Raw genomic sequence first — 27,392 nt, 5'->3', positions numbered from 1 at the left:
ACAGAACACTCTTTAGCATGGTTTTCTAGCTATCTTACAGACCGAGTACAGCATGTTAAATCTGACAACTTGTTGTCTGAGTTGTTGGGTGTGTTCAAGGGTGTTACTCGGGGTTCAATTCTTGGCCCTACATTATTTTCTATTTATCTGAATGACATTGCTTCCATCACCAAAGATGCATGGATCCACCTTTATGCTGATGACACGGGTCTTTACGCAATAGGTCCATCTCCAGAGACCGTAACCAATACACTACAAAAAAGCTTTTTTAGTATACAACAGTTTTTTTCTACTTTACAGTTACAGATTAACATAAATAAAACCAAGTTCATGTGGTTTAGTAGGAAGCAATCTGCTTCTCTACCAGACCAAAACATAACTTGTGAGGGCACGAAAATATGCCAGGTCACAGAATATAAATACCTAGGCATTTGGTTAGATAGCACTCTAATTTAGTAATATGTGTGGCAAATGATAGAGTCAAAAATTAGGTCTAAAATTGGTCTCCTTTACAGAATGCGTTCTTGTTTAACCCGCTCAGCCAAAGTGACATTAGTGCAAATGACTATCCTGCCCATGTTTGATTATGGTGATATCATATACAAGTCTGCTAGCAAAAATCTTCAAAAACTAGATGTTCTTTATCATTCTGCTATTCGATTTGCCATAAATGCACCTTTTAAAACTCATCATTGTTCCCTTTATGCATCTTTAAATTGGCCATCATTACACATCCGTCGTACCACTCACTGGTATAAGTTTATTTATAAGACCCTCCTTGGTTTGTCACCTCCCTATCTATGTAACTTATTAAAATTGTCGTCCACTGCTTATAATACTCGTTCGGCTCAACTCATCACACTGGAAATCCCCAAAACAAACATAGTATTTGGTTCATCGTCATTTCATCTGCGGCTGCCAGAGACTGGAATTCCCTGCAAAAAAACGTTACAGATTACTACTTTTATATCCATGTCCACTTTTAAAAAGGTTATCGTGAATGTTCTTACTGAATGTTGTAACTGTAGTGTCTAGACATTTTATAATGTTTTGTAGTGTTGTCTGTTTGTGTTGTAAGTTCTTCAAGAGGCTGTGCCTCTTGCCAGGCTGCCATTGCAAATAAGAAGTTGTTCTTAAAGATTTGCCTGGTTAAATAAAGGTCAAATAAAAAAAATAAATAAAATTAAAAACCCAATCTTGTGAATGTAGAGTACAAAACGTCCAAATTTAACTTGTTAACTGCGGACAGTTACCCACTTTATTTTCTTGAATAATAGTGCATTTTTAAGTAAAATACGGGGGAAGGGGGATATGACCTCTGAGTCACCAAAAAAACGTCAGTTGATGCAAAAAAGAGAATGTGATTTATTTATAGGGCTTATCGGCACACTAACGCCAACTGCGGCACCAAAATGGCAAAGGCCAATATGTTCTCATTTATATAGATACGTTTATCAAAGAACAAACAGACCCAGAAAAGCGACCTTAGAAAGTCTGTTGGTTCTGTCATGTCCCCTTTGTAGATATAAATCAATTGTATGTTCAGCCACTATGATCAAGTTTTTGCACAGTCAGAAGCCGACCATGGGTGTGTGATAAACGAGCTGATAACTATTGGGAAATTACTCATTTAAAAATACTTTTTTCCCTTGTATTTCAGGTATTGCAATACACGGACATTATGCAATATTATTATGAAAGAACATTCATTCATTCTTATTACATATTTATCTTATGAAACCAATAGAGTTTGTCTTGCCCGTGCTCTTCGTCATAAAATACAAAAAGCTCCATCACCTGTTTAAGAGGATAGTAGAAACTGTAGTCAAAATCACATCCCATGCGTTCCATTAAAAAGAACGATAAAATTAAAACCATGAGCATGCACTGCCACCTTGTGTTAGGTAGATCCAGTGTGCTCTTCAGACTCGTCCTCCAACCAAAAAAGCAGTGCAGTAGCTTGGAAAAAAAGGAAGTTTTCTAATAAACCATAATAGAACATTTAGGAAAATGTGCTTCACTCATTAGTAATTTCTTATTCATGCTATTGGTTGGAATCATATCTTGCGCACTAACAGATTAAAACCAAGTCAAGGTTTAAAGACACAAGGGAGACAGACACACACACACACAACACAAACACACATTCATAAACATGTGGGCATGGTATTCCAATAAGCACTCTTTATCGACAACTCATTGGCACAGACTCACAGAGCTGATAAATATACCGGCATAGAGAATGTCAGTAATACATCTGCCCATGTCTGTTTACATTTACCTTTAGGGCATTTGGCAGATGCTCTTATCCAGAACATTCCACATATATAGCAGAACATGTGCTCTCTGAGAATCAAACTAGTGTCCTTGCTGTTTCAAGCATCATGCTCTATCTGCTCCAAAAAGGTGAGGTATCCATTGATGGTATTGACGCCATAAATGCTGGCAATCGGGGACTACATTTTACAAGATGCAATCTCCGTATCTCCGAGTATGTCCTAATTTGCTTGAGATCTATAAAATCAGATTTAGGTGTGCACAGAACCCACTACTTACAGTTGTGATCAAATTTATTCAACCCCCAATGCTGCAAAGGGTTTTATGGAATTCAGTGCACATTTGTAATTGTGTTCATAATGAAATCTTACAAGGACTTGTTAAAGAACTAAATGCAACTAAGATAGCATCAATTTTTTTTGTCATAAAGTATTAAATGGCCTTTTTGTGATTTCTTCATTGACACAATTATTCAACCCCTTTACGACTACCACTCCTAAGAACAGAGGTTCATTCCAGTGTTTTCCATCAGGTATTGAAAACATCTGTGGATGTCAACGAGCAGCAATCAAGCATGATAAGCACCAATTAGGCAGATTTAAAAGGACTGTGATACTCAGCTCCTTCTAGACATCTACTGGTGTGTTTCCAAGCATGGTGAAGGCAAGAGAATGGTCCCAGAAGACAAGAGAAGAGGTTATTGCTCTTCACAAGAATGGCAATGGATATAAAAAGATTGCGAAGTTGTTAAATATTCCAAGAGACACTATCGGAAGTATCATTCGCAAGTTCAAGTTAAAGGGCACAGTGGAAACGTTACCTGGTCGTGGCAGAAAGAAGATCCTGACCGCGACTGCTGTGCGCTACCTGAAGCGTAGTGTGGAGAAAAATCCCCGCGTGACTGCTAAGGAACTGAAAAAAGACCTGTCAGATGTGGGCACTGAAGTTTCAGCTCAGACAATAAGGCGCGCACTGCATAACGAAGACCTCCATGCCAGAACGCCCAGACGCACCCCCTTGCTGACTCCAAAGAACAAGAAAAGTCGACTACAGTATGCCAAAAGTCATGTGGACAAGCCACAAAGGTTTTGGAACAGTGTACTGTGGTCAGATGAAACTAAATTAGAACTGTTTGGGACAATGGACCAGCGCTATGTTTGGAGAAGGAAGAACCAGGCTTATGAACAAAAGAACACCTTGCCTACTGTGAAGCATGGCGGGGGGTCAATTATGCTTTGGGGCTGTTTTTGCTTCTAATGGTACAGGAAAGCTTCAACGTGTGCAGGGTACCATGAATTCCCTTCAGTACCAGGAGATCTTGGAGGAAAATGTGATGGAGTCAGTCACAAACCTGCGGCTTGGGAGACGTTGGACCTTCCAACAGGACAATGATCCGAAGCACACATCCAAGTCCACTAGAGCATGGTTGAACATGAAAGGCTGGAACATTCTAGAGTGGCCATCGCAATCACCAGACTTAAATCCAATTGAGAACCTCTGGTGGGACCTAAAGAAGGCAGTTGCAGTGCGCAAGCCTAAGAATGTGACTGAACTGGAGGCTTTTGCCCATGAAGAATGGGCTAAGATACCCATAGGTCGCTGCAAGACACTTGTGTCAAGCTATGCTTCACGCTTGAAAGCTGTCATAACTGGAAAAGGATGTTGTACTAAGTACTAAAAAATAATGTCACTAGGGGGTTGAATAAAACTGATAATGATGTGAGCACAGTAAAGACATTTGTGGTTATTCCATCATAAATATTATGTTATGTTTGTCTAATTTATAAGTGCCTCTTTGATATAATTGTAAATAAGATGACTGAAATGATCAAAATCAATGTCAAACTGGCCAAAACACTTTATTTCAGTGGGGGTTGAATAAATTTGATCACAACTGTAAATCGTAACAGTATATGGATCCGCATATGCAATTGTAGTCAAACAACCGATGTTTCAGTTTGACAGCAAAGCTATGCATGCACCATTAGAATAACATCTTAAGGATGCAAATTATAGTACACATATGGCTTTGGATTTTGCTTGCTACAAAACTAGGCTGAATTGAAGACCATGAGAAAGCAAAAAATGCAGGGTAATGTGGGAAATGCATTAGTTCTCTGCAGGGCTGGACAAAAAATTGGCCCTGGCATTTTTAGACCGGCCCCTCATAATTAGCGGAGCACAACCGACTTGTAATTTATGTATGTGGGATACGACGTGGAATTTTTTTTTATTTTTTATTACTGGTTAAAGTTCAATTCAATCTTAGCATTATATCACAATCACTTTTATGATTTTATTGAAATCATCTCTAATATGTACTTTCTGAATTTATCCAGCTACAAACAAAGCTGCTTTATGAATTCATGCAACGCAAATATGTCTTTAAAGCATTTGACACTGTTTTACTCAGTGTGGGCATATCTTTAACTAATATTACTTTTATATTTTTTTACACTTACTATAATAATCATGCTGAAATTGTAAAGCTTTTATTTATCATTTATAAGTTTTAAAATCTGTAATTTCACTTGTTTGAGTGTTTTTTAAAACATGTTGAACCACAGCATAGAGGCTACAAATTCAAACTACTATGCAGCCTTTCAACACACCTTTAACCTAAATATCTAAAATGCTATGATAACCTAAAGTGGACACTTGCTGCTCATCCAACACTTCTCAGTCTTGACCTTTTGCTATTTTATCTGAATACGCATGCGTGGCTGCTAGATTATGGGAAGTATGCAAATACCAATTAATATTGATACTAAATAATCGCCACTGCTCATCATTCTCATGTTATAAAGTTCCTGTGTTATCCTACCATTACTATCTGCTTACGTACTACACTTTCCCGCTCAGTCTGTCCCTCGGTTTCTCTTTCACAAGCCTGCATCTCTGGCTGCTGCTCTCCCTGTCTGCTGCTGCTGTCTTCACCTACAGAGGACACGGAGGCTACAGCAGCGAACATGTCTGTGATTTTTACACATTTTGTAGCATCTACATTGAGACTCTTCAATTTCTTCTAGTGTAACTTCTCCGCACCCCCTTTCTGCCACTTCTGTTGCTCCGTGCTGCCTCTCCTTTAACAATGCGCTCAACGTTGAACGTAGCGGGAGTTACAGCGGACCACGCAGAGAAAGGGTGGGGCCACTTTCGTCCTATATCCTGATTAGTTCAGTCCACTGTCTATATTGAAGATGGGCCAATGGGCCGCCCCCTCTAAATTGTGTTTTCTCTTAGAAAAAGGAAGGGGAAAAAAAAATAATAAAAACCATCGGTCCCTGAGGACTGTCGGCCCACCGGGCAAATGACCGGTACACCAGATTACCAGTCCAGCCCTGGTTCTCTGTTCTGTGTAAATCTTATGCAAGCTTTAACCGGCATAAGCAGCACCCATTTGAAATCTGAAAGGGATGTATTCTGGTGAAATAAACTAATTTAGTAGGTAATTTATTTTCTATATCCTTCCTCTTGGTGACATCATTAGACATCATGGGCTGCAGTTTCACTGTTTTGCTGATGATGTCCAAATATATATTTGTTCAAAACCATCCCATAGCTTGCCACCTGGTGCCTTGCTGAAATGCCTAACTGATGTGAGGGCTTGGATGACTGAGAACTTCCTGAGCTTAAATAATAACAAATCTGAAGCCATCATAATTGCTTCTCCTGCTACTGTCAGGAGGCTTAGTGACACTACTGTTTGTATCACTGGTTTTGTTGTCTCTACCTCAACACTAGTGAGAAATCTCGGAGTAATCTTTGATTCCACACTATCGTTTGACTCACATATCAACAACACATGTAGGGCAGCTTTCTTCCATCTCAAAAATATCTCTAGGATTCGCCCTCTCCTCTCTCTCACTGCCGCCGAGACTATAGTCCATGCATTTGTTACTTCCAGACTTGACTACTGCAATGCTCTGTTGTGTGGCCTCCCTGCTTGGGCTTTGAGCAGGTTGCAATATGTGCAGAATTCTGCTGCTAGGGTGCTGACCCATACAAAATCTTGGGAGCATATTACTCCAGTCCTAAGTCGTCTTCATTGGCTTCCAGTAAAGTACAGAACACAGTACAAATTGCTTATGTTGGTGTTTAAATCCTAGCACGACCTTGCCCCTTCTTACCTAAGTAGTCTATTGCAACTATACTCTCCTGTGCGTACTCTTCGCTCCTCAAGCCTCCATTTGCTCGAGGTCCCACATATTAAGCTAAGCACCATTGGAAATAGAGCATTTTGTGTTGCGGGTCCAAAGTTGTGGAATAGTCTTCCCGATGCACTGTGAGCTTGTTCATCTTTAGATGTTTTTAAAACCAGTCTCAAAACTCATCTTTTTAAACTAGCATATGGATGATACTATGTATCTGTCTTTATGGTCATTTTAAGTTGTTTGTGCACTTACCTTTTTTATTTTATTTTATTTTTATTATTATCTATTGTACAGTGTCCTTGGGTCACTTGAAAGGCGCTTTTAAATAAAATTTATTATTATTATTATTATTAGTAAATACTAGAATGGTATTCACAGGAAAAAGCCTGAATATGTATATGGTGTGACCAGAAAACCAAAATTAGACTATTTATATATAAAAAAAAAAAGATTAGAGATCCCTAGGTGTTTGGTTGGCTTACACATGGTTCCAAAAGGCTCCCAAGCCCATGCAAGAATGCATGAGATAGTAAGGACCCATAATATTCTTCCCACCATTACTATGACTATGTTCTGGAAGCATGCTGCAGATTTGCTGAACAGACACTGAAATGTGCACTTTCACCCCACACTACTGATCCCCCCCCACCTTAACAGGCAACACGGAAACCATGCAGATCATGTACATGTCCGCTTTAGGAAAAACATGAACTTTCCAGGCAGAAGCATGAATTAGCTTTTAGGTTCCCAGGTTGAGGTCACAGCGAGTTGGCTGGAAAGCCACATTCAACCAACTCATTAGAAAACCATTCCCCACAGACATCTAGCCCAAAGTTCAAAATTCATTTTGTTATCCAAAACACATTTTATTCAAGCACCACACCAAGTTCTAAAAGTTTATTTTAACACCCCAGTGCTTTGTTCACATGCTGATCTTTTTGAGCCGAATGACATTTCCTTTTACATTCCTGATAATACGTTTCACATCATGGCTAAGTGATGGCAGAACACCAACTGCACAAAACCAGATGAGCCAGCTCTGCAGATATGATGCTCGCCAAGACAAGAAACTACAGGTTTGACCAGCAGACCTCACTGAAGAGCACACAATGAGAATAATTTGTCTAATCAACTTTAAAGCCAGTTCAGTTTAAGTTCTAGATTTCTAACCAACAGATTTCTAGTTCTAGATTTCTAAGCAAAATTACTAACTTCCTCTTTTATATTTTGAATTAATATTTGTTCTATCAAGGACAGTCCAGCTCTGAGAAACAAGTTCTCCTGTTATCATTTCACATCCATATTATTAATTTTGTGCGTGATCATTTCCGTATCACCGCCCCTATTTATCTATTGCCCCAAAGTCACAGAAGAGCAAAAATGAGACATCCCTTTCCCTGTGTGCTCACTCCCGTGGACATGGTAACTGCGCTGAGCCCCGACATGGGATCGTTTCAGTTGTTTATAGTAATGTGGAGGTAAACAGAGAGAAACGGAGACTCACCTGCTCAGGCTGGTGCCAGCAGGGGGCGCAATGTCTGGGGTGAGCACATACAGGCTGGTGTTTTTGGGCAGATGTAAACTCCTCAGCAACGTCTGAAACGACAAAGCCGAGCTTAATCAGAGACTAGAACACAGGACCTTTACATTTCTGAAACGGCAACCTGACAACAAATGAGTTTGCAATAAAGAAACACTCACACTGTCAGACACATCTCCGCTCTTCCACCCTTTTAACTGCATTTTCGATACAGGCACCTGAAGCTCTGTCTCTAGTATCTGTTTGATGTCTCCTGCAGAGAGAGAAGACAGTGATTACAAATTATAGTGAGATTGATTCACAGTGTCACCAGGAGAGGGCAGTATCAACCTTGGAAGTCAGATGAATTTTTCACCACTGTCTTTTCATCCTTAAACCATTTCAGTCCACCCAATAAGTAATCGCCACACACTGTTGCAGGGTTTTATAACAGAACCTTTTAACTTGTGTTTAGCACTGTTTTCAGTTCACATATATAATTCCACTTTGAATGAAGCATTCATCAGAGCAGTTCTGAGTAATTTAGTGGGACGGAATGCATGGAATCTTCTGAAGTGCTTGCACTTAAGACACACAGCCGCATGCTCACACGCAGACACACACACAAGCACATTCTTGCACACTCAGAAAAACCACATGTATTTCATTGATTTCTCAGAAATAAATGAGCATGTCACAGGAAGGCAGCAGACCTGACGGGCGAGAGAAGAAGTGTCAGGTGGGATGAGGGGAAGTAGTGAGGGGAGAGCACGGTGTGCAGAGGGGAATCTGCTCCAGCTGCACAGTGTGAATGTGTATATATGTGATCTGTACAGATAGTTCCTCACGCTACTGCATTGTATAGTGAGCCATATCCATAAATGAGAACTGTTTTAGAAAACATAAAAGCCACTATAACTACATGTTGCAGAAAGCAAAGACAATAGGATATCTATAAATACTACTTAAAAATTTTAAAGCCATCAATACAGGCATCTCTGCAGTGTAAAACCTCTAATGTTGATGTGCTGCTGTATCAGATTGCTCCCTTGCTGGGCACACATTTTCATTACTGTATGCGTGAGTGTGTGCACCAGGCACCATCTGAGCGGTCACGTGTGCCACTCACCCACAGCGCTGGCCTCTTCCAGGACCACCTCCACGGAGCGCGTGCGATACTCCACGTGGAAGTTAAGCATGCGGGGCTGCCTCTCCACGATGTGGCGTGCCGGCAGCACGGGGCAGAAGGCCGAGGAGGAGGAGGAAGAGGAGGAGGACGAAGGAGACATGGACGTCGACGCGACGGAGGAAGGCGGGGGAGGGGGCGTGGCCACCGGCGCCGGGGGCGGGCCCGTCTGGGAGCCCTCGCTGGTAAAACTGCTGCTGCTGTAGGTGGGGGAGAGGAGAGGGGGCGGGGCGTGAGACATCCACCGGACCCATTCATTCAGTCGAACGCTTCAGGTGATCGTGGCAAGTTAAATATAGCAGACATTCATTAGCACAACAAACAGGAAATACAGTTTAAGAGCGGCTGTAAATTACTTCCTTGTAAATGGCTCTTTGGTACCAACATAAACATATCCTTGCTACCTCTGCTGCGGCTTCAGCTGTTGTGATTTAGCTAACACGCGTTCCCACTTAAAGCTCCCAATGGGTTTACTGCACTGTAAGGCTGGGGGTCCGTCTGTGGTGTTTGTGGTGGTGTTTTCAGGGGTGGGGCTTCAACTGGCTTTGTACCAACGTTCGTTTTACCATACTGTGCAGAAACACAGATTTCTTATCAACGGGCAATATAACAATATAACAGGCTGTCAGTCAGTTGTGGTGAAGTGGTGAAGCCATTTTAATTGGCCAGTAGTGCATTCTGGTTTAAATGAAAAGGTTGAAAATGCTTCTATACATCCTCAGCCCAACTGATACACTGAAGGTTTCTCTCCAAACTACAAATATCTAAAAAGACTAAATAGTACCAAGAGGTCTTCCCGGTTCTCCCAGCGTTTGTCATTAGTAGGGAAACACGGACACCAGTGGAGAGGTACTGGGAGGGAGGAAGCAACCTCCCCCTTTCAGCGTGACCCACAATGGCGGCAGCGCGGCAATCCAAACAGTATCCGAGTCAATGTAAACAAGCGTTACCGCGGGGATAATATGCGCTGGGCCCAACAGATACTCGACTGTCTTGCATAGAGGAACCTCTCCCTCTCCTTCTCTTTAACTTCTTTCTTTTCATACTGCTATGGCTTGGGGACACAAAACAGCTTTTTTCTGTCTCGCTCTCCCTCTCTCTCACTCTGGGCGGCGGATGGTCAAATTCCCCCAAGCCCCCGTCCCCCCCGTGGCAGTAAATAATGTCTTTTCTGTGGCAGCGGCCGGGACAAAAGGCTCTCTCTTCTCCTCCAGGGTCAGCACATATCGCGCTCAGAGAGAGAGCAGCGTGCCAGGGACGGCGCACAAAGCCCCGATTTATTCCACCTTATTATAATACCAAAAGGTTAAAGACGTTAGGGTCCCGGGGCAGGCAGGACACAAACATGTACACCCACTCTGTGGAAAAAATATGATACACCGCTGACATCACCCAACGTATACTCACAACACAACCACTTTTCACTGGTCACTGTGTCGAGGAGCAGGGGCACAAACCTTTTTGAAGAACACGATGTAAAAGGGAGAACAAACAAAAAGGATTCTTAAACGGACATTTATAAAGTATACTCCTGCCATGAATATGAGAGTACTTCCCAAGGCCATTTCCAAGTGCATCCTAACTGTAAACCAAAAGGTGTGTGTTTTTAACCCCATCATTACCAGAGTCACGTGAAAGACCTTCTGCCATGGTCTGCATGTAGCAACTTTTAAAAGCCCCATCACACCCCATCACATGGAGCTACACATGCACAAACCCATTTACCAATACCGTAACAAAAACAGCGTTAAGTGACCTGTGAGCTCACAGTAATTAAACCTACCAGTAAACCTGGGCCAATGCCTGAGAATGATGTAAGCATGAGGTTAATGCTGCCCCCATGCTTTGTATTACATCTAATACCAGATCTAATACTGTAATTTACGTCTTCAAATAAAGCGATGAAAATTCTCCACAAGAGAGAACAGGCTATGTTTTTATTTTCTCTGGGCGAAGAACAATGGAATTAAACATGATGCAAAGGACTTTATTATTTTCAATGTGAAGGTGGCACAAAAGGCCTGCTGTTGAGTCATATGTGCAGTTGAGCTCTGCTTCCTAAAGCACCGATCTTCACCTAAAGAAGTTTATCCAGCTCCTTGGAATTGTACACTAAACAAAGCAAATCTCAATGCAAAAACCGCGTGACTACATCACTTTATTCTCCGCTAACAACACGAGCAAAGGGCACCCCAGCAGACTTCACAGTCTTTCCATTATTCGGCTTGTGGTAAGAGATCTTCAACGAGGCTCCTTCCGCCATCTCTGTAGAACTCACGCCAGTCACCCAGCCTCATCATCAATAACGGCCACACACACCTTGCATCCCAAGGCTTGCCCCCCCCCAATCAATAAACAACTTTGTGATCCGCAAACGATCTCCAACTGCCCCTCATTCGGACGCTTGGCTTATCAAAGATTCTATTTAAACTTTCCCCCCTGCGCCTCCACCCACTCCTACACCCCCCCCCCTTCCCTTTTTTTAAAAAGGAATTCAGAAACGGTCGTTCCATTGTGTGCACCTAGATGGCAGCCTCCACCCACCCAGCGTTTGGCAGAGAGTAGCACAGGCCCCACAACTCGGTGCCTGGAGCCAGCTGGCGTCCGGAGGCTGGGCGGGGGCACTCCACGAACGGCTGGAGGCCGTGCTGCCAGAGCCCATTCATAATTACGGGCCTTGGAGGAAAACGTGCTGCCGAGCCCCGAGGCGTTTGCACTTGGCTCACGCGCACGCACGGAATAAACCGTCCTGCGGAGCGTGAGGCGCTTGAATGCGTCCGCCCTTACGGCTCAGACACTTTCTGACCGTTGGAGAGAAACACGGTGCGGGGACACAATGCCCTCACACAGGCTGCCTTGGTCGGCAACAGTTTCGATTCCTGTTATTTGTTTCTCCTGTTCATTTCTCTCTGAAACAAAACTGCAGAGGAATGTGCATGCAGTCCAGTAGGCCATGCAAAACCAAATGCTTGGATGCAAAATGGTTAGCAACATTTCCAAATTCAGGTGTTGGTGAGGTTTCTTCTCCCCCGTTGCCCAAGACGGAGCCAGACCTCTGTGGGCCCAGCACAGGACAGACGAGTCTTCTACCATATGCAAATTAAGCATAGCATTGTCAATTTGGTGACAACACCTCGAAAAGCTTGTGGTTCAACCTCAACAGTCATCCTGAAAAAGGAGAAATGAGTGCAGAACCGTTTGAAATTTAAATGATATATTAGTAAACAGATTTTAACATTTTCTGGAACTCTGCATGAATTCAGGTATCCATGTTATTATGTTTATAAAACATTTCAAACCATGGTCATTCTTGAAAAATGTATGTACACCTCTTACAAGGACAATTATTACAGACAAATGTGAACTCACGTTCCAAGTTTGAGCTGCCCCTACCAACATAAAACAGCAGCCTTTTTGGGGGACTATGCCTCCACAACTGAATCTACTCAAGTGCAATATTACCCAATCAAAGACATATTTTCTAAAGTGTTCTTTGATAAGTTGATTAACTGGAAACACAAAGCAACAAACACATTTCTACAGCTCCGAGACTCCACCCACCCATCTGCACTACTTCTCTCCCCACCAATAGGCATCATGATCAGCGACGGAGGACTACGCAGACGCCCAAACCCAGGGCCGCCACTTACAGATCTGCAGGCGTCTGTTCGACAACACCTGTGTTCACCACGCCTTCCTGCTCTGCTGTAGTCTGCTAAAGACCACAGGGAGCACTGAAACCATGTTCTAGGAGCAAATGCCTGCAAACAAATACCAAAGTTCGATGTTCCGATAAATGTGTAGTGTGGATGTGTACATGCTTAGTTTAAAGTGATCCCACATGAAACCTTATCCCCACTGTGAAGTATGGTGCAGGCTGTCTCCGGGCCTGGATGGATTACCATTAATAAATGTCAATATTCAGCAAGAGAATTTGAGAGCTGTCTATGCATTTAAATATGGGGAAGGGGTGTCCTGAAATACACAAATACACAAACTATCCAATCACAACTATAAATCAGCAACAAGAAAATTCCATATTTTAGAATAACCAAAGGAAACAAACCAAAATTAATTTATTTAGATGAATGGGATATCTAGTCTTTATCTGGGGCTTTTTCAGCAGATACTAGAGGTGGGTATCACCACTGATTTCCCAGTTCGATTAGATTCCGATTCACAAGGTCCCGATTCAATTCGATTTTCGATTCGATTCAATATCGATTCTTGTAGAGAAATTTCAGTTACAATAAAAAGTGTAGTTTGAATGTGAAATGTTGTAATGATACAAGGAACACTCAAACTTTATTAAAATGTATTAAGATATTAGTGTTTATACTGTGAACAAGTTACATTCTTTTTTAATATTGTAATGATAATGGGATTATTGGGTTACTGTTTCTTTAAGTGTGTGTGTGTGAGTGGGAGAGCGCAAGGAGCGAGAGTGATAGAGAGAATTCAGCTATTTACTTCTGTTGAGTGAATTCGCTTGTATTAACCCATTTATGCCCAAATTTTTCCCAGACATGCAAATATGAAAATCATGTGTTATTAGCAACCCTTTGAAATAATCAAGAATTATTTCCTCCAAAAAAATGAGAAAAGTAGATGAAAAAGTGTGGTTTTAAATGGTTTTATTTATGATATGCGTATTCTCAATGAAAGGTTTGTGCCACTACTCGTGTGATGGTGAGCAGATCAATGGTCCCTCCCATAACATCTCTATAAAAGTAATGACTATTCACAAGTGCACTGTTGAGAGACCATGCAAAAATGGGCCACCACCACTTCTTGGACCTGATTGTGATGTTGAATCTTGAGGCCCCTGACCTAATCTGGTCTGTGGGATGAGCGTGAAGCGTCCCCCATATGGCTTCATATGATGCATGTACCGTTTGTGTGAGGCAAGGCTCAAGATTTTATAACAAAAACGGATTGGTTTGCCTCTGATAAACTGCTTGCATCCACGATGGCCATAATATCGTATCATGCTTTCATACACAGCCAGCCATTCTGGATATGGCATGACTTTGTATGACGTGTTGAGCTCAGTGAAGATGGGTCTGACTTCGAAAAATGAGTCCACTGTGATCTTGGTGTTGTCAACAAAATGTAGAGAGGCCATGATCTCATCAAATCAATTCCTCCGCATTGCATTTGAAATGCTTTCATTTTGTACATCATCAAATGACCAGTGCATACGCCTTCTTGGAACTGTGTATTTTACTGTATCCGGATTCCAGTAAAATCCCATAGAATGTAGGGAGCTCTTCCATATTCATATTCAGTGGCCTGGCCTTGGTCTGGGTAGAGTAGAGTTTGAAAATTTCAACATTGATCTCTCATTGCATTCATTGGATCAGGACAGCTCTGTTTGACACATTCAGCAGCATTGGGGCTGTATACTTTGTATTCCTTTGGCTTGCTCATTAGGGATCTGGACCCATACAATTGTAAAGCTGCTTTGTGACAACATGTGTTGTGAAAAGCGCTATATAAATAAATTTGACTTTGACTATTTTTTACCACCTCAGGCTGTGCCCATACCCCTTCGGGCTGACCCCTCTGGTTACTAGATGACCTTGAAGGTTCCTCAGACTCCATTCTGGAATTCAGAAGACCTTGGGGTGTCTTTAGACCTGTTCTGACATCTAGGATATCTTGGAGGTCTCTCAGACTGGCCAGTCTTGTGACATGAGGATGTTGGAGGCTCTTTGATCTTATCTATTGGGTGGCTAGAAGATCTTGGCCGTTTAACAGTAAACAGTGGTGAAGAAGAGGTTGGCTCTTGTGGTTGCCTGGAACGTTTTCTAAAGGCTCTGTACTCTAATTTTCAAAGGTGATATTTTGTAATGGGGGGCTGGTTGGGGTGGGGGTGAGGGGAGGGGGAGTTCACAGTAAATTTTATTCCGGTCATCATCATCTGTCTCCAACAGTTCAGCATTTTAAATTCTGGCTGGCAAATGGCCCATCTCTCCCTGGTAGTCTGAACCATATCTGAACCATCACTTATAAAAGCATCTTTCTTATTTTGAGGTATGATTGCAATGTTGCATGTTTGTCTGGGCCATCATCTACATGTCAAGGACTTCACTTAGTCATCCTGAAGAATTTTGTATATTTAGTATGTGTGCACCTAGATACAACTTTCTATCCCACCGGTCACAATTGTGACTGCTTATATGTTTACTCATTCTGCAAACACGCCAAAGACATTTGACTAATTGTAAATGCATACATCATACCTAAACAACTTCGAGAGCATGTGTACAAAAACATTTTTTCTATGTTTATTTCAACATACTTTACTATCCTTTTATTTGGGAGCTTTGAGGCAGCCATCCTCTTCTCAAGATGCAACCAGGAAACTGCTCTGGTCATGTGACAATTTACTCAAAAAAATTTGATACTGCCCACATTTAATTGAAACACTGTAATATTTCAATATATCCTTATATAGTATTGGGAAAGTACCCAGTAACATTTTTAGAGGCTTATAATTAATGAATTTTTTTTTGGTCGACTGATGGGTTGAAATGGGTTAATGTTAAAATAAAAGAGAAGAGTTGTCAACTGTAAACTTGCGTGATGGTCCGCGCCCCGAAACGACGTAATCGCGATGGCTCTGCCCATGCGCTGTCGATTCGCGAGGTCGTGCACCTCTCAAATTTTGTATCTTCGCGCGCGCCGTGCTTCAGCACAATGAACAAAGTCATATTTGCAGGGTTCATACACCTAAACAAGTTGGAATTAAAGCACGTCACGCGAGATAAAACGCGAGACGTTAAAACGGTACGCATATGCGGGGAAAATTGGCCAATTCTAAAGATCGATCTCAGGTTTAATAAATCGATATCGAATCTTTCAAATGAAGATCGATTTGAATCGAAAAATCGTTTTTTTAAACACACCCCTAGCAGATACAGAAAGCATCTGTTTAATTGACCCTGTAAAATATTATGCATCACCTTGTTAAAAAAGTTAAAATATTATGCATCAGGATTTGAAGATCAGGTCACATTTTTAGAGCTGTGCTTACAAAAGTCGAGACAAAAGGGTTCACAGCACGTTCTTCAGAACTGGATATTCGGAGTGAAGGAATACAGGTCTGACACAGCATCGCGTGCGCCATTAAACCCCTGATGGCTACATCTGTTCAAAGTCCTGTAAAAATCTTGCTGCTTTGTCAGTCATTTTCCCGCATTAACAGGGTTATCAACTAACCACCACATTGAGAAACAATGTCCACAGCAAATCTGGCTGTTACATTCAAAAATGTTTTCTTAAGCAATTAATCACCACTGGGCTTTGGGAAGGAAACGAGTTGACATGTTCACCAGCTTATACTTCACACTCATTTCCTACACAGCTGCTTTCCAGCCATGAGATTCTCCTCCGTCTAGCCTTGCACACATTTATCTGAAATACCTACCATGATCTCGCACTATTACACCCCACAACTGCTCCATCACTCTGCGAAGTAAGCGCGGATGCAAACTGCCCCCCCCCCCCCCCCAACCCTTTTCCCAGCCAGCACGGGCACTTCTGTGAGCACCAGCGTTTGGTAAAGAAACCAACAGGGTGTTCCTCTGACATCCAGCGAAGGATGAACAACCACGACACGGACTTCATTAAGAGGGGATTAGACACAAAGCACAAGAGTCATTTCTTTATTAACCACAGCAGAAGTGTGTGCTGTTTGGAGACCAGGTTCATTACTCAAGGAAACGTTATGACTGTCCAACGTACCTTTGCAAGATGCCGTTTTCTTGTGGGATCACGCCATTGATGGCTGCCTGTAGTAAAAATGAACAAAAATTTTTTTTAACAACCACTGCATGTTACAAAAATGACATACACAAATAATATGCACAAGTCTACTAAAAAAATTGTGTTTCTGAATGAAAAATAACATGAGAAATCAAACTACTACTACTACGGCATCGCCAGTTGAGTGCAAATACAGAGGGGTTTTGTGGGCACCACAACTGCACAACCACTCACAGGACACCAATCACTGAAAGCACTAATCACTTATACTGATCACCTAACAATACTGTGCCAAGTTCCTTCATCACATGACCAGCTTCACTATGCAGACTAAACCAAATGCCCAAACGGCGGAACAATCACCACCAGGAAAAACCGAGAAGGAAAAGGTCAAGACTAGAGTCTGGCATGCTAACGGTGTACATCAAAAGTAAATGATAACGCAACGAATGACAGTTACATTTACAATACCCCATTGAGCTGAACACGGGGGGGAGGGGGGGGGGGGGGGATGGGGGCTAACACACTGCAGCCTTTCCCAACTGATGAGGACTACGGGGTGACAGCAAACAAAAGAAGTGCTTGATAAATAATGAACAACTATCAGTCTGTCAAGCATCCATTCAGGAACACACATTACACATGAGAGGAATGCTGCAACGTGGGTTACACGTTTCCTTCCCTTTCAGGCCTGGAATGCCCCATGATGCCCTCCGATCTGCGTGTGTGCGTGTGTGTGTGTGTGTGTGTGTGTGTGTGTGTGTGTGTGTAAAATCCTGAGCCTAGCATATGGCAGTGTACTCGATGAGCATCCAAACGCAACCAGGGCCTAAAAGCACATCTCAAAACAGTATTTTTTAAACTACTGTTTATATTAACTGTAAAATGTCTGCTAATACTCCATTTTTAGAGTCACCTGACAAGTTTCAACCCATCACCAAAGTCTGAGCTCTATTGCCTCTTAAGCAGCCTAAGTCTATACTTTCCATGGTTCCAAAGTGTTCATTACACATTTAATTTTTTACTGAAAAATTACAATTTCAATAACCTTTTAATATGCGTAATAAGCACACTGGAGTATAGTAAACAAAATCTAATGAATCAGATTAACCAACATCTAGGCAATGTCCTCAGATAATTATTCATTGGGCAATAATTATTCATGCATTTATTTTTACACATTTATTCCCATGCTGTGAAGTCAGCACAGCACAAATCACAGACAAGCAGCAGACCTACACAATTCTGAAAACATCCGATCCCCACTTCCAGCATATTCTCTGGCTTTAGGCATCAGAACCATCCTGACGCTAATGTAAGGGTTTACTCAGATGCCTGGTGTGAGCGTGCACACATGTGCCAGACCTAAAGCAATGCTGTTCAGTGCTTCAGTGCACGCCCTGCTCCGCACACAGGAACAGCAAGTCATCACATTTACAGGTGCATCTAGCTACTGCACAGGGAACGGTCCTGCTCACTGTCACGCTAGCGGAATGCAGACAAATGGAGAATACAGAACACAGAAAAATGTCCCCACTTTGGTTTTAATAATGCAAATTTATTTATTCTGTATATTGTTGTGTGTGTGTGTGGGGGGGGGGGGGGGGGGGGTACTCTCTACTCTCTCTGAAACAGTCACTTTAGATTTGCACTGACGCTGCACATTCTTTATAGTCTATAAATATATATGGGGAGGGACACCCTGCAGCAGTGGCCTTTCAGGTTACTGAGCCCCCCGTGTTGATTAATGCTACTGCAGCAGAGTGGATGGAGGAGACAGGCACTAGTGGGGAAGCTGCACAACATTATTTTTGGTATGTTGTGCTCACATCAGTCAACTGCAGTCATAGCAGTATGAAATCTGGTGAACGGCATTGTGAAAAACAATAGCTAGTATATGGAAATTGTGTAGCACAAAGGAACTGCTAAAAATATGACAGTGTGCTTGATCAGAGACTGAGAACAGTAGTGCAGGTCTTGATCTGAAGTGCAATTAAAATGTTTCTAGATTATGACGTTTTTCGAATTATCCACCTTTGCAGAAGCAGTGAAAAATGTTTGGATTTGTTACTTGCTATACAGTATACATAGTTCATTATGTAAATCACACTCAAAAAACCCATAAAAGAGGAAACTGAAATGCCAAGGAATTATTAAAATAGATGTAATGACAATAATTCCAGATCAATATCAATAGCTGTCTGTGTTGGTGTCAAACTATCTTTATTTGATTCACTGCACAGAGACTTTTTCTTTATGTATACATCCACATAAACACAACATGTTGCTACCCCATTATTAAACTTACAACATTTTTAAGCATTCGTTTTCCAACACTAAAATGGTTGCAGTATTGTGGTACGTCTGCTATCATTTTAGTGTATAAGAAAAATTCTGCTGGTTTCTTTTGACTAACTTCAGCAAGCCAGATTAGAATGACAATGGTGAAGTTAGCAAAGCAATGGTTTGGGGTTAATGAGTTGGAGGAGAATGGTGTAGATTGCCACACCATCACAAAAGAACTAATCTGTTGATATCCACCACAGTTTATGGGGCTGCACTTTTGCTGGTGCAAATGTCAACACTGCATCAGAAGATCTGTGCTAAAGCAATCTTGTGTTGTAAAGCACAACAGGTCCACGTGTGCTTTACATGAATGGTCACAAAGAGAAAGCAGAATAACCACCTCTTGTTAAACAATTTGCAATTAGCCACACATTCACCGATTTGCTGTGTCTGCAAGAACACAAAAGCACTAGGACTTACCACCAAGTCCCAGTTGTTCTGTTCTAGAAGAGTGATAGCTTCTGCAATGTTGTCAATCCCAGTGCATGCCTAAAACCAAAGGGGAGATTTCCCACAAGTAATGAATGTGTCATCACAGGACTGTTCAGAGTGCATCACTTTCACTCAAACACACTATCAGTCTGATTTGCGTTGGGACGCCCCGTTACCAAACAGCAACGCTGATCATAATGCATTTTAACGCAATCTTAGAAGCAAAGCTGTGTCGTCTATTAAACGTTCATCGTATCAGCGAATTGATAACCATATTGCATTTGTATAAATGCAAGAATGTAAGAATACTCGCCAAGCAACAATTCCCAACATGTGTTATTAACGGCTGAGTAGCAACAAATGATTAGCGTTTAAACCTACTGTTGTAAATGTTGAATAGTAACTAACTAGGTTATACATAAGACTGTTACACGAAGGTCAGATATCAAACGACCTCCCTGCAGGTGTATGTGTTTATTTAGACACGTTTGCTCTTTCTTTACACAGACAATGTTCAACTACAAAAATAAAACACGACCATGTATTTAATTCGTCAATAGAGAATCGGTAATAAACGTATGTGGCAATTACAAGAAAATTTAAAGAATGTAGCGAATATTTTAAATTTTATAACCCGGCCAAATGTTATAAATTAGTAAACAAACAGGCAAAACCCGTTTGATTTAACAGCCTCACTAGCTAGCTAACTAAAATGTCCAGTCATAGCCATAGTCCTATTTTATTAGCCAGCTATGCTAGCGAATGTAGTACTGACCCACAGACAACCAGACATGTTCATGTTTACATTTATTAACAGAACAACTATACACGTATATATTTTATTTGCTCATGAACGCCGGTGAAAACTTCACACGACATGAATTAGTCGTCCGTCTCAGCTAGCAGCTAGTTCGCCGGCTGCTGTCAAAGTGCAACAATGAACCAGTGATGTAGCATGTAGCTTCGTGCTAGCTGGCTAACTTCCACAAGTGCGCGTCTACCGCCGTAATGTCACACAGATAACGGGGCGACAACCGCGTTGTTCCGCAGCAGAGTTACAGTAAATCATCGTGTGTGTGTGTGTGTGGTGAAACAAACCGTTGAAAGCAGCTCGGTGGCGACTCGTGAAGACGTTAGCTGGACAACTTACGGGCTAACAAACTGTCAGTGACCGAGCGGGCTAGTTAGCTAGCCTGCGGGCTAGGCATGTAAGACAAGGGTTGGCGTGAATGCTAACTAGCTAGCTAACTGGCCTTCTGGACAAAAAACAGCGTCGAGCGTTTGAAGTGTGCGACCGTCCTGCCCAACATCGAAACGAACGGACGTTTGTAGTTAAGATAGTTAATATTTCAAACACAAACCTACCTGAAAGTCGGCCAAAATCATCTCTCTGTCCATGTTGCTGCCGCTATCGGAGGCCATCGCGGTGAGCGGCTAATGCTAACGCTAATGCTAGCTCCTCTAGTATCGCCACAGACGCGTCGCCCTGACTCACTCGGTCCCTTCAGCACACAGTCTGAGGCGCACAGGGCAACTAAGGAGTCATGTACAAATGTCGTTTTGAATCTTAAGGCCTATTTTGACCCCCAGGATGTGTCCTGATGTAGCCAGGACTTCCAAAGCAAATGCAATCTTCTCCTCACTCTCAAACTGTTTTAGTAGATTTTCTGTTACCCGTCACTTTTTTTTATCAAAGCAACGGAAACATTGTACGGCCGTCGCGAAGAACTGTCGTAAATTGAGTACAAAAACACGTTTTATGAACGCAGGGGTCACACAGAACTGAGCACAGTCGTTGATCCTAAACCTACAGATTGGTTTGAAGTAATATTATGTGGGTTCAAACATGTTTAGCGTTAGAATATATGGTATATTGTAAATTTCACCTCCTTTCTTTGGAAAAGCCTATTGTTATGGGAGAGGGGCTTTTCGTTAAACGTAATATTTAGGTGTTAGTTTGCATAATAAGGTCATATTAAAGACTGGTGCAATATTTTCAGTTCAGTTGACAGCTTAAACAGACTCAATACATTACCATTATATTTCATTTTAAAGAATGTATGTTGATGTGTGCGATTTTACGCCACACATAAGCTAGATTATTTCTGGCTAATTTGACATTCGAGATCTTTGCAAGCGTGCACTAATTAATCGTCACCCATATGACTGATCTCTAAATTGTATGATCAGATTACAGTGATGACGAATCACAATGTAAAGTCACGGTTGAGCTCTCGTTTGTCATAACAATAACAATAGCAAAAGTTCAGCAGTTTCAATATTTGTCCCTAATGTAACAGACTAATTAACGGGTTAATGATTGCTGCTCCATGATTTTTTTAAAAAGAGCTTCAAGCGAATTCATACATGATGCATTATCTGTGAGGAGTACGCAAGAGGGAGAGCCCAAACTGCTCATGAACCTCTTCTCAACGTTAGCCTGCCGTTGAGTCCCGCCTCTCCCGTCGTCTGTTTTAAAAGTGGGCGGAAGTCCTTTATTTCAAAAAATGAATGATGTCAAACAGCAGCGGACTCTGTCTTACAACGTCAACTACCTAGTGCCGTTCAGGTTGTCGAATAGCTACATCAAGAAAATGTTACGACGACACATCGATGTAGGGTATTTGATGCAACTGTTTACACAGGTAGCTGGTACAATATTATATTTCACATTACACTGTGACACTATTGCGTGTTTTTGGTGATGCGTAATGTAGCCTATCATCAGCTAGCTTCAATTTAACGACAGGAGTATGAACAAGTGATATTTGCATTTTAACTTATGTTGTACTGTAGCGTGAATTGGTAGAGAAACGCAACAGCGGTTACTTATTACTCAAAGTCATCATCCGTTTGTACTTCTCATCTCAGAACAGCTTACCTTTTGTTTTTACCGCTTCAAATACCAATGTGTGTAAAGTCATAATAAAACGAACCTGAATTTGTTCAAATGTGCAACGACATGCAGACGATTTCGTCTGAGTTTGAAATGGGCGGGAAGCTTGCATAAAACTTAGAGAACACATCCTTCTGTAATGATTGGGTGGCTGGGGCTAATCGGTGCTCGAAGTGACATTCATTCTCTTCATGTTTTCAGACGCGTGATTGGAGACATCGATAGGTCCTGTGAACATGACCCACACCTTGGGGAGCCACTTTTAATATCGTGCACCTGCGTATCAATGCACAAGTACGACTCGGAGTGGATTTGCACGTTTATTGTCCATTTTTGTGATCAGGTTAAGGAGCGCCCAGTGCCTTGTCTGCTACAGCAGCAAAGTGGCATTTAGTTTTCTTCTAAAACGTTTTACGGGATTAGATGTTTTTCAAAGATGCGAGATCTTCACAAGCGTGATACTTGGAGCTGAGCTGCAGCGAACGTGAGCTGCGCGAGCGCCTTTCTGGAGTCAAGGCGAGAACATTTTCAAGCTCGTATCGGATCATGTATTTTTGTAAAACACGTTTTCGCATACATACTTCTCGGATATGGCGTGTTATCCCCGTTTTCCGCACTAAGAACGATTGTTACAGTGGGACGATATTAAAACCGGAGGCGGACCTTGGCTGAACACCAACTTTCGGGGGCTGGAAGAAGAGACTATTTACTACAAATTCGTAGTGCTTCGCGTCCCAATCCGGATTTGTCATCAAAAGCAACATCGCAAGATTTTAATTGAGTCCGTTATTGTACTCTCTCACCATTTTGTGAAGATCATGGCCGGAGCTCCAGATGCAAATGGGTTGTGCAATGCAGCTGCGAGAGGGGACCGGAGAGAAATTGAGATGATATTGCAGAGCAACATTGACGTTAATGAAAAGAACGTTCACGGCAGGACAGCGTTGCAGGTTGGACACACCAATCGACTATCAGAACTTATACTTTGCTTTTAAACTTAATGATTAAAATATTTTCACTAATAATCAGCCTGAAGTGAAAAGGTATATCTCGGAGCAAGATTGACTTCATTACTCATGTCACGACAATACCTGAATAATTTATTTGGGTTGTGTTTATTATCATTATTATTATTATTAGAATTATTATTATACGTTATTGTTTAGGCTATGATCGGATATATTGTTATAAATATTGGATGGCTAATACATAGACATGACCTCTATAATGAGGTTTTCTAGCTTGTAGGTTTTTTATTTTTACTGATAAATTAGGCCTTTTTCATCTCAGCAGGATTTCGCTCACAGGCCTGCTGCATGGTAGCTGCTAAACTCAAAGTTATCATTCATATTGGTCTAAATAGGTAATATATAATTCACATTGGTCTAAATGGGGTGTAGGCCCTAAAGTTTTAGAAAAGTTTGTCATTCAAAGATTCAAAAATGGTGTCACTTCCCGTTTTACAGTTGTCTAACAGTAAGCTATAGATTTCTAAACATTTTAATGTCCGTTAACCTGTCTTTTTTTTAAATTACTTTTTATTTAGTTCATTTTTGGATTTGGCCTACTTTAAATAGGAAAATTCTAACCCATGTATAGAAAAGCTACCGGCATCATAGGCCTCTTAATATGGCGTTAAAATACAACAAAAAACATTTTCAGTTTTATAGTAGAACATGGGGTATATTTAATAAAACAAATAGCCAATAAAAATAGAGAATTGCAGATCGAACTTGAAGATAAAAGCACTGGTTTGGATCAAATACGCACATAATTTATACAAGGGTCTTCTTTCTGTTTTGATAGCTATACATTTTGAAATGTTTAATGTTTGAACAGAATTGCGCGTAACATCACAGGCCTGAATGTTAGTCTAGATCACTCCCCCAAAATATTAACATTTAACATTAATAAGAGGCAATAGGTTCTTCCTTCAGTTCAATAAGTAGGCCACATTGCAGCTGTGGAGTGTGTTTACATAGTGTCTTTTACAGAGTCGCTTTTACACTGGTTAGGGTGATTACTAATTTATATACTGTATTCCACAAGCTCTGTGCAAGTTTCGGCTTTAGAATGACTAGATATGTGGGTAGCTATGCATGTGGTGGAGTCCCAGATATCGAGGCAACAAATATGCACTTGATGAATGGTAGGCTAGACAGAACACATAATTGAACTGTGCTCTGTAATAGTATAATTTGATCCTATTTTGCATGTTTCTTTTAGACATTTCTCAGACAACCACTGAAGAGAGTTGAATTTGAAGGTTTCTAATTCAGAAATTGTATTTTTTAAATGTAGCCTAATGCATATTCATTATTCTGATGCTGACCCTAATTATAACAGTGTAGAAATTAACTGTGGGAAACAGAATTAGTTTTATTATCTTGCATACTAAAAGTGGGGTTTAATAACCAGTGTAGGTTACTTGAATCCATAGTGTGTCCAATTATTGTGTCCAGTTAGTGATATCAGAAACTGTAAATTCAAAGTTTTGAGTATGTAAAAAGTAATGGAAATTTACATATTTTATTTGTGAGGAATCCATTAAAAATCCAACCATTAAAAGCAAGACCCATTTCTCATTTAGGTCTAAGTCCTAAATGGTGATTATTATTACCTGCTTGTGACATCTAATAAGAAAAATCCTTAAACGCGTTAATGTGTCATGGTATACTGTTTTTTTATTTTATTTTAAAAACATCCTCTAAAAAAATCCCAACGCATTAAAATCGCCTATTATTTGTGCTTGTCTTGTAGGTGGTGAAACTAGGTTGCCCCTCTGTAGCGGAGATACTACTTCGAGCAAAAGCGGACCCGAACATGCGCGACCCCATCGGAGGACTGACCATTACACACGACGCGGCCAGAGATGGATACGTGGACATGCTTCAGGTGCTCGTGAACTACGGCGCCGACGTCAATCTCCTCGACAACGGCGGTAACCTGCCTCTGCATCTAGCAGCAGGAGAAGGGCATCTGGACGCGGTTCAGTTCCTCATCCAGCACACCACGCATCCTTTCCATAAAAACCAAGCAGGGTTAACGCCTATTGATCTGGCCTCGGTGCACAAGAAAAACACCACTGCGCACTGGCTAGTCACGTATTCACACGTTAATTCACAATCAAACTATTGACCGTGAGCTTTGCTGTGCCACAGAGGTAGGATAGCTAAAGGGAATTTAAAAGTATTGAATATTCGGCTAACTACCTCTTTTATATTGTGAAATCACAGTTATGAGGGTTTGGAGCTCAAGGGAAGGTCATTTTAAACCAGGATTTCTTTGTGAAACTGATCCCTGATGTGGTTTTGGCTGAAAGGGTGAATATTTCAATAGGCTACACGTTACGCAGCTGCCATTTTGCGCAATTGTCACGTCCCTTCAGACTTTAATTTTCAAACGGCAGCAAAAGAGTCTCTAGTGAGTGTGTAACGCCTGGAGGGGATTACGACTGTTGCCGTTTTAAATCAAGAAAGAAAATCGTCCTGATTGGAGAAGACGGCTTATTTTGTTTTACTTAAATAATCGCTTTAGGCCTAATTTTCTTTCCTTTTATTTGTTTGTTGATTAAATTGCACTTTTGCTTGTACATTATGCATTTCATTACTTTACAAATTTAACTGTGAACGAACGTCTTTCTGTCGAAACAAGGCATATTTGCAAAATAACCAAAGACAACCGTTAAACGGTTTCCAAAAATGGCAATATATTTGACTTGGTTTATGTATCCTATAGGCTATGCGTGGTTCATCCTTTTATTTAACTGATCGGATAACACTGAAATTGGGTTAGGCTAATGTTTTCCAAAGTAGACCTAAGTCAAAAATACCGTCTAATAAATTGGATAGCCCGTTACAAGTGATGATGAAATACTTTAATATGAAGTAATAAAACGCTGTGACTAAATTCTGCTGTTTGTGTCATTTATTTATGTTCGTGTATTTAAGTTCTTACTTGTGTAGTGGACTATGAAAGCAAACATGCATGCCCTAACACTTGCGATCCTCAAAGCATGATGTGGCGCTTAATTAATTCCTAATCATAAGCAGCTTTGTCATCCATTAAAAAATGTTCAGATCGTTTTCTAAAATATTTAACAGCAATTTGCATGTATAGACGATATATTATGAACAAGTTACAAACATCTGTTCATCTGTAGATTGAACATGAATGGTCTAAGCGATCTTTTAAAATAAAGATCAAAACCATCTTGTGCACGTTTTACGCGCGCCTCGCGGGTACTTTCCGTGTCTGCAGGGTCGTGTGGGGTTGTGTGTAAGGTTACGTGCGGATCTCGGTACTGTTGAGTCCAGTGCAGCAGTGTTGGTGCAGGGCTGGCCAGTCTGGAAACGACGTTCCCACTTTATCTTTGGAGCTTAGGTTATACAGCCCGTTTCTGTTTTTCATGCCTAAAGTAGTCTGGGCTTGTGACAAATTGTTGGCTACTTTAGGACATGTTACGAGAAAGTGAAAGCAAAACAGAAGGAGAAATAGTATAAAATCTCTAACAACATTAGCTAAGGGGGAAAAAAAGAAGAAATCCGTTAGATCGGTCTGAGGAAATAGTCCAGCAGAGGCTTGGCCGGTGCCAAGATTTTCGAATTTTGGCGCTACCGGGGAAAAAAAAACTCTTGTTTTTCTTGTAAGGGTACGAAAAAAACATCGCAAAGGATGTCAATTACTTTTTTCGAAATGTATTTTTGTTTTTTTACAACGTATTTTTTTGAGAGATGATCCTCTTCCTGGTTCTGCGACTTCGATAAGGCTGTAAGTTAATAACTCCAAAGCCAGATAAGCATGGTTGCTATG

General features: G+C 41.2%; 2 protein-coding genes across 2 annotated transcripts in view; one reads left to right on the top strand and one right to left on the bottom strand.

The window, feature by feature from the left end:
- Positions 1–21,524, bottom strand: part of faf1 (Fas (TNFRSF6) associated factor 1) — a 57,950-nt gene extending 36,426 nt beyond the window's left edge. Inside the window, 6 exon segments of the mRNA XM_077003910.1 lie at positions 7,936–8,027; positions 8,133–8,224; positions 9,080–9,336; positions 16,886–16,932; positions 19,673–19,741; positions 21,050–21,524. Coding sequence (XP_076860025.1) covers positions 7,936–8,027; positions 8,133–8,224; positions 9,080–9,336; positions 16,886–16,932; positions 19,673–19,741; positions 21,050–21,106 — 614 coding nt within the window. The 5' untranslated portion in view covers positions 21,107–21,524.
- Positions 21,525–22,180: 656 nt separating this feature from the next.
- cdkn2c (cyclin-dependent kinase inhibitor 2C (p18, inhibits CDK4)) lies at positions 22,181–26,489 on the top strand. The gene is made up of 3 exons (XM_077003911.1): positions 22,181–22,329; positions 22,782–23,530; positions 25,341–26,489. Exons 2-3 carry the CDS (start codon positions 23,399–23,401, stop codon positions 25,716–25,718), a joined length of 510 nt encoding a protein of 169 aa, XP_076860026.1. The 5' UTR covers positions 22,181–22,329; positions 22,782–23,398; the 3' UTR covers positions 25,719–26,489.
- The last annotated feature ends 903 nt before the right edge of the window (positions 26,490–27,392 follow it).

This window comes from Brachyhypopomus gauderio, chromosome 4 (assembly GCF_052324685.1).
Source record: "Brachyhypopomus gauderio isolate BG-103 chromosome 4, BGAUD_0.2, whole genome shotgun sequence".
In the NCBI taxonomy this organism is placed as follows: Eukaryota; Metazoa; Chordata; class Actinopteri; order Gymnotiformes; family Hypopomidae; genus Brachyhypopomus; species Brachyhypopomus gauderio.
The sequence above is the reverse complement of the archived record's forward strand: the minus strand, read 5'-3'. Positions and strand labels throughout refer to the sequence as shown.

What these genes read in the sequence shown, in the direction of transcription:
- cdkn2c (XM_077003911.1), top strand. Translation starts at nt 23,399, where the DNA reads ATGGCCGGAGCTCCAGATGCAAATGGGTTGTGCAATGCAGCTGCGAGA. An exon ending in ACGGCAGGACAGCGTTGCAG is followed by an intron (nt 23,531 to 25,340) that starts GTTGGACACACC and finishes CTTGTCTTGTAG; the next exon opens with GTGGTGAAACTAGGTTGCCC.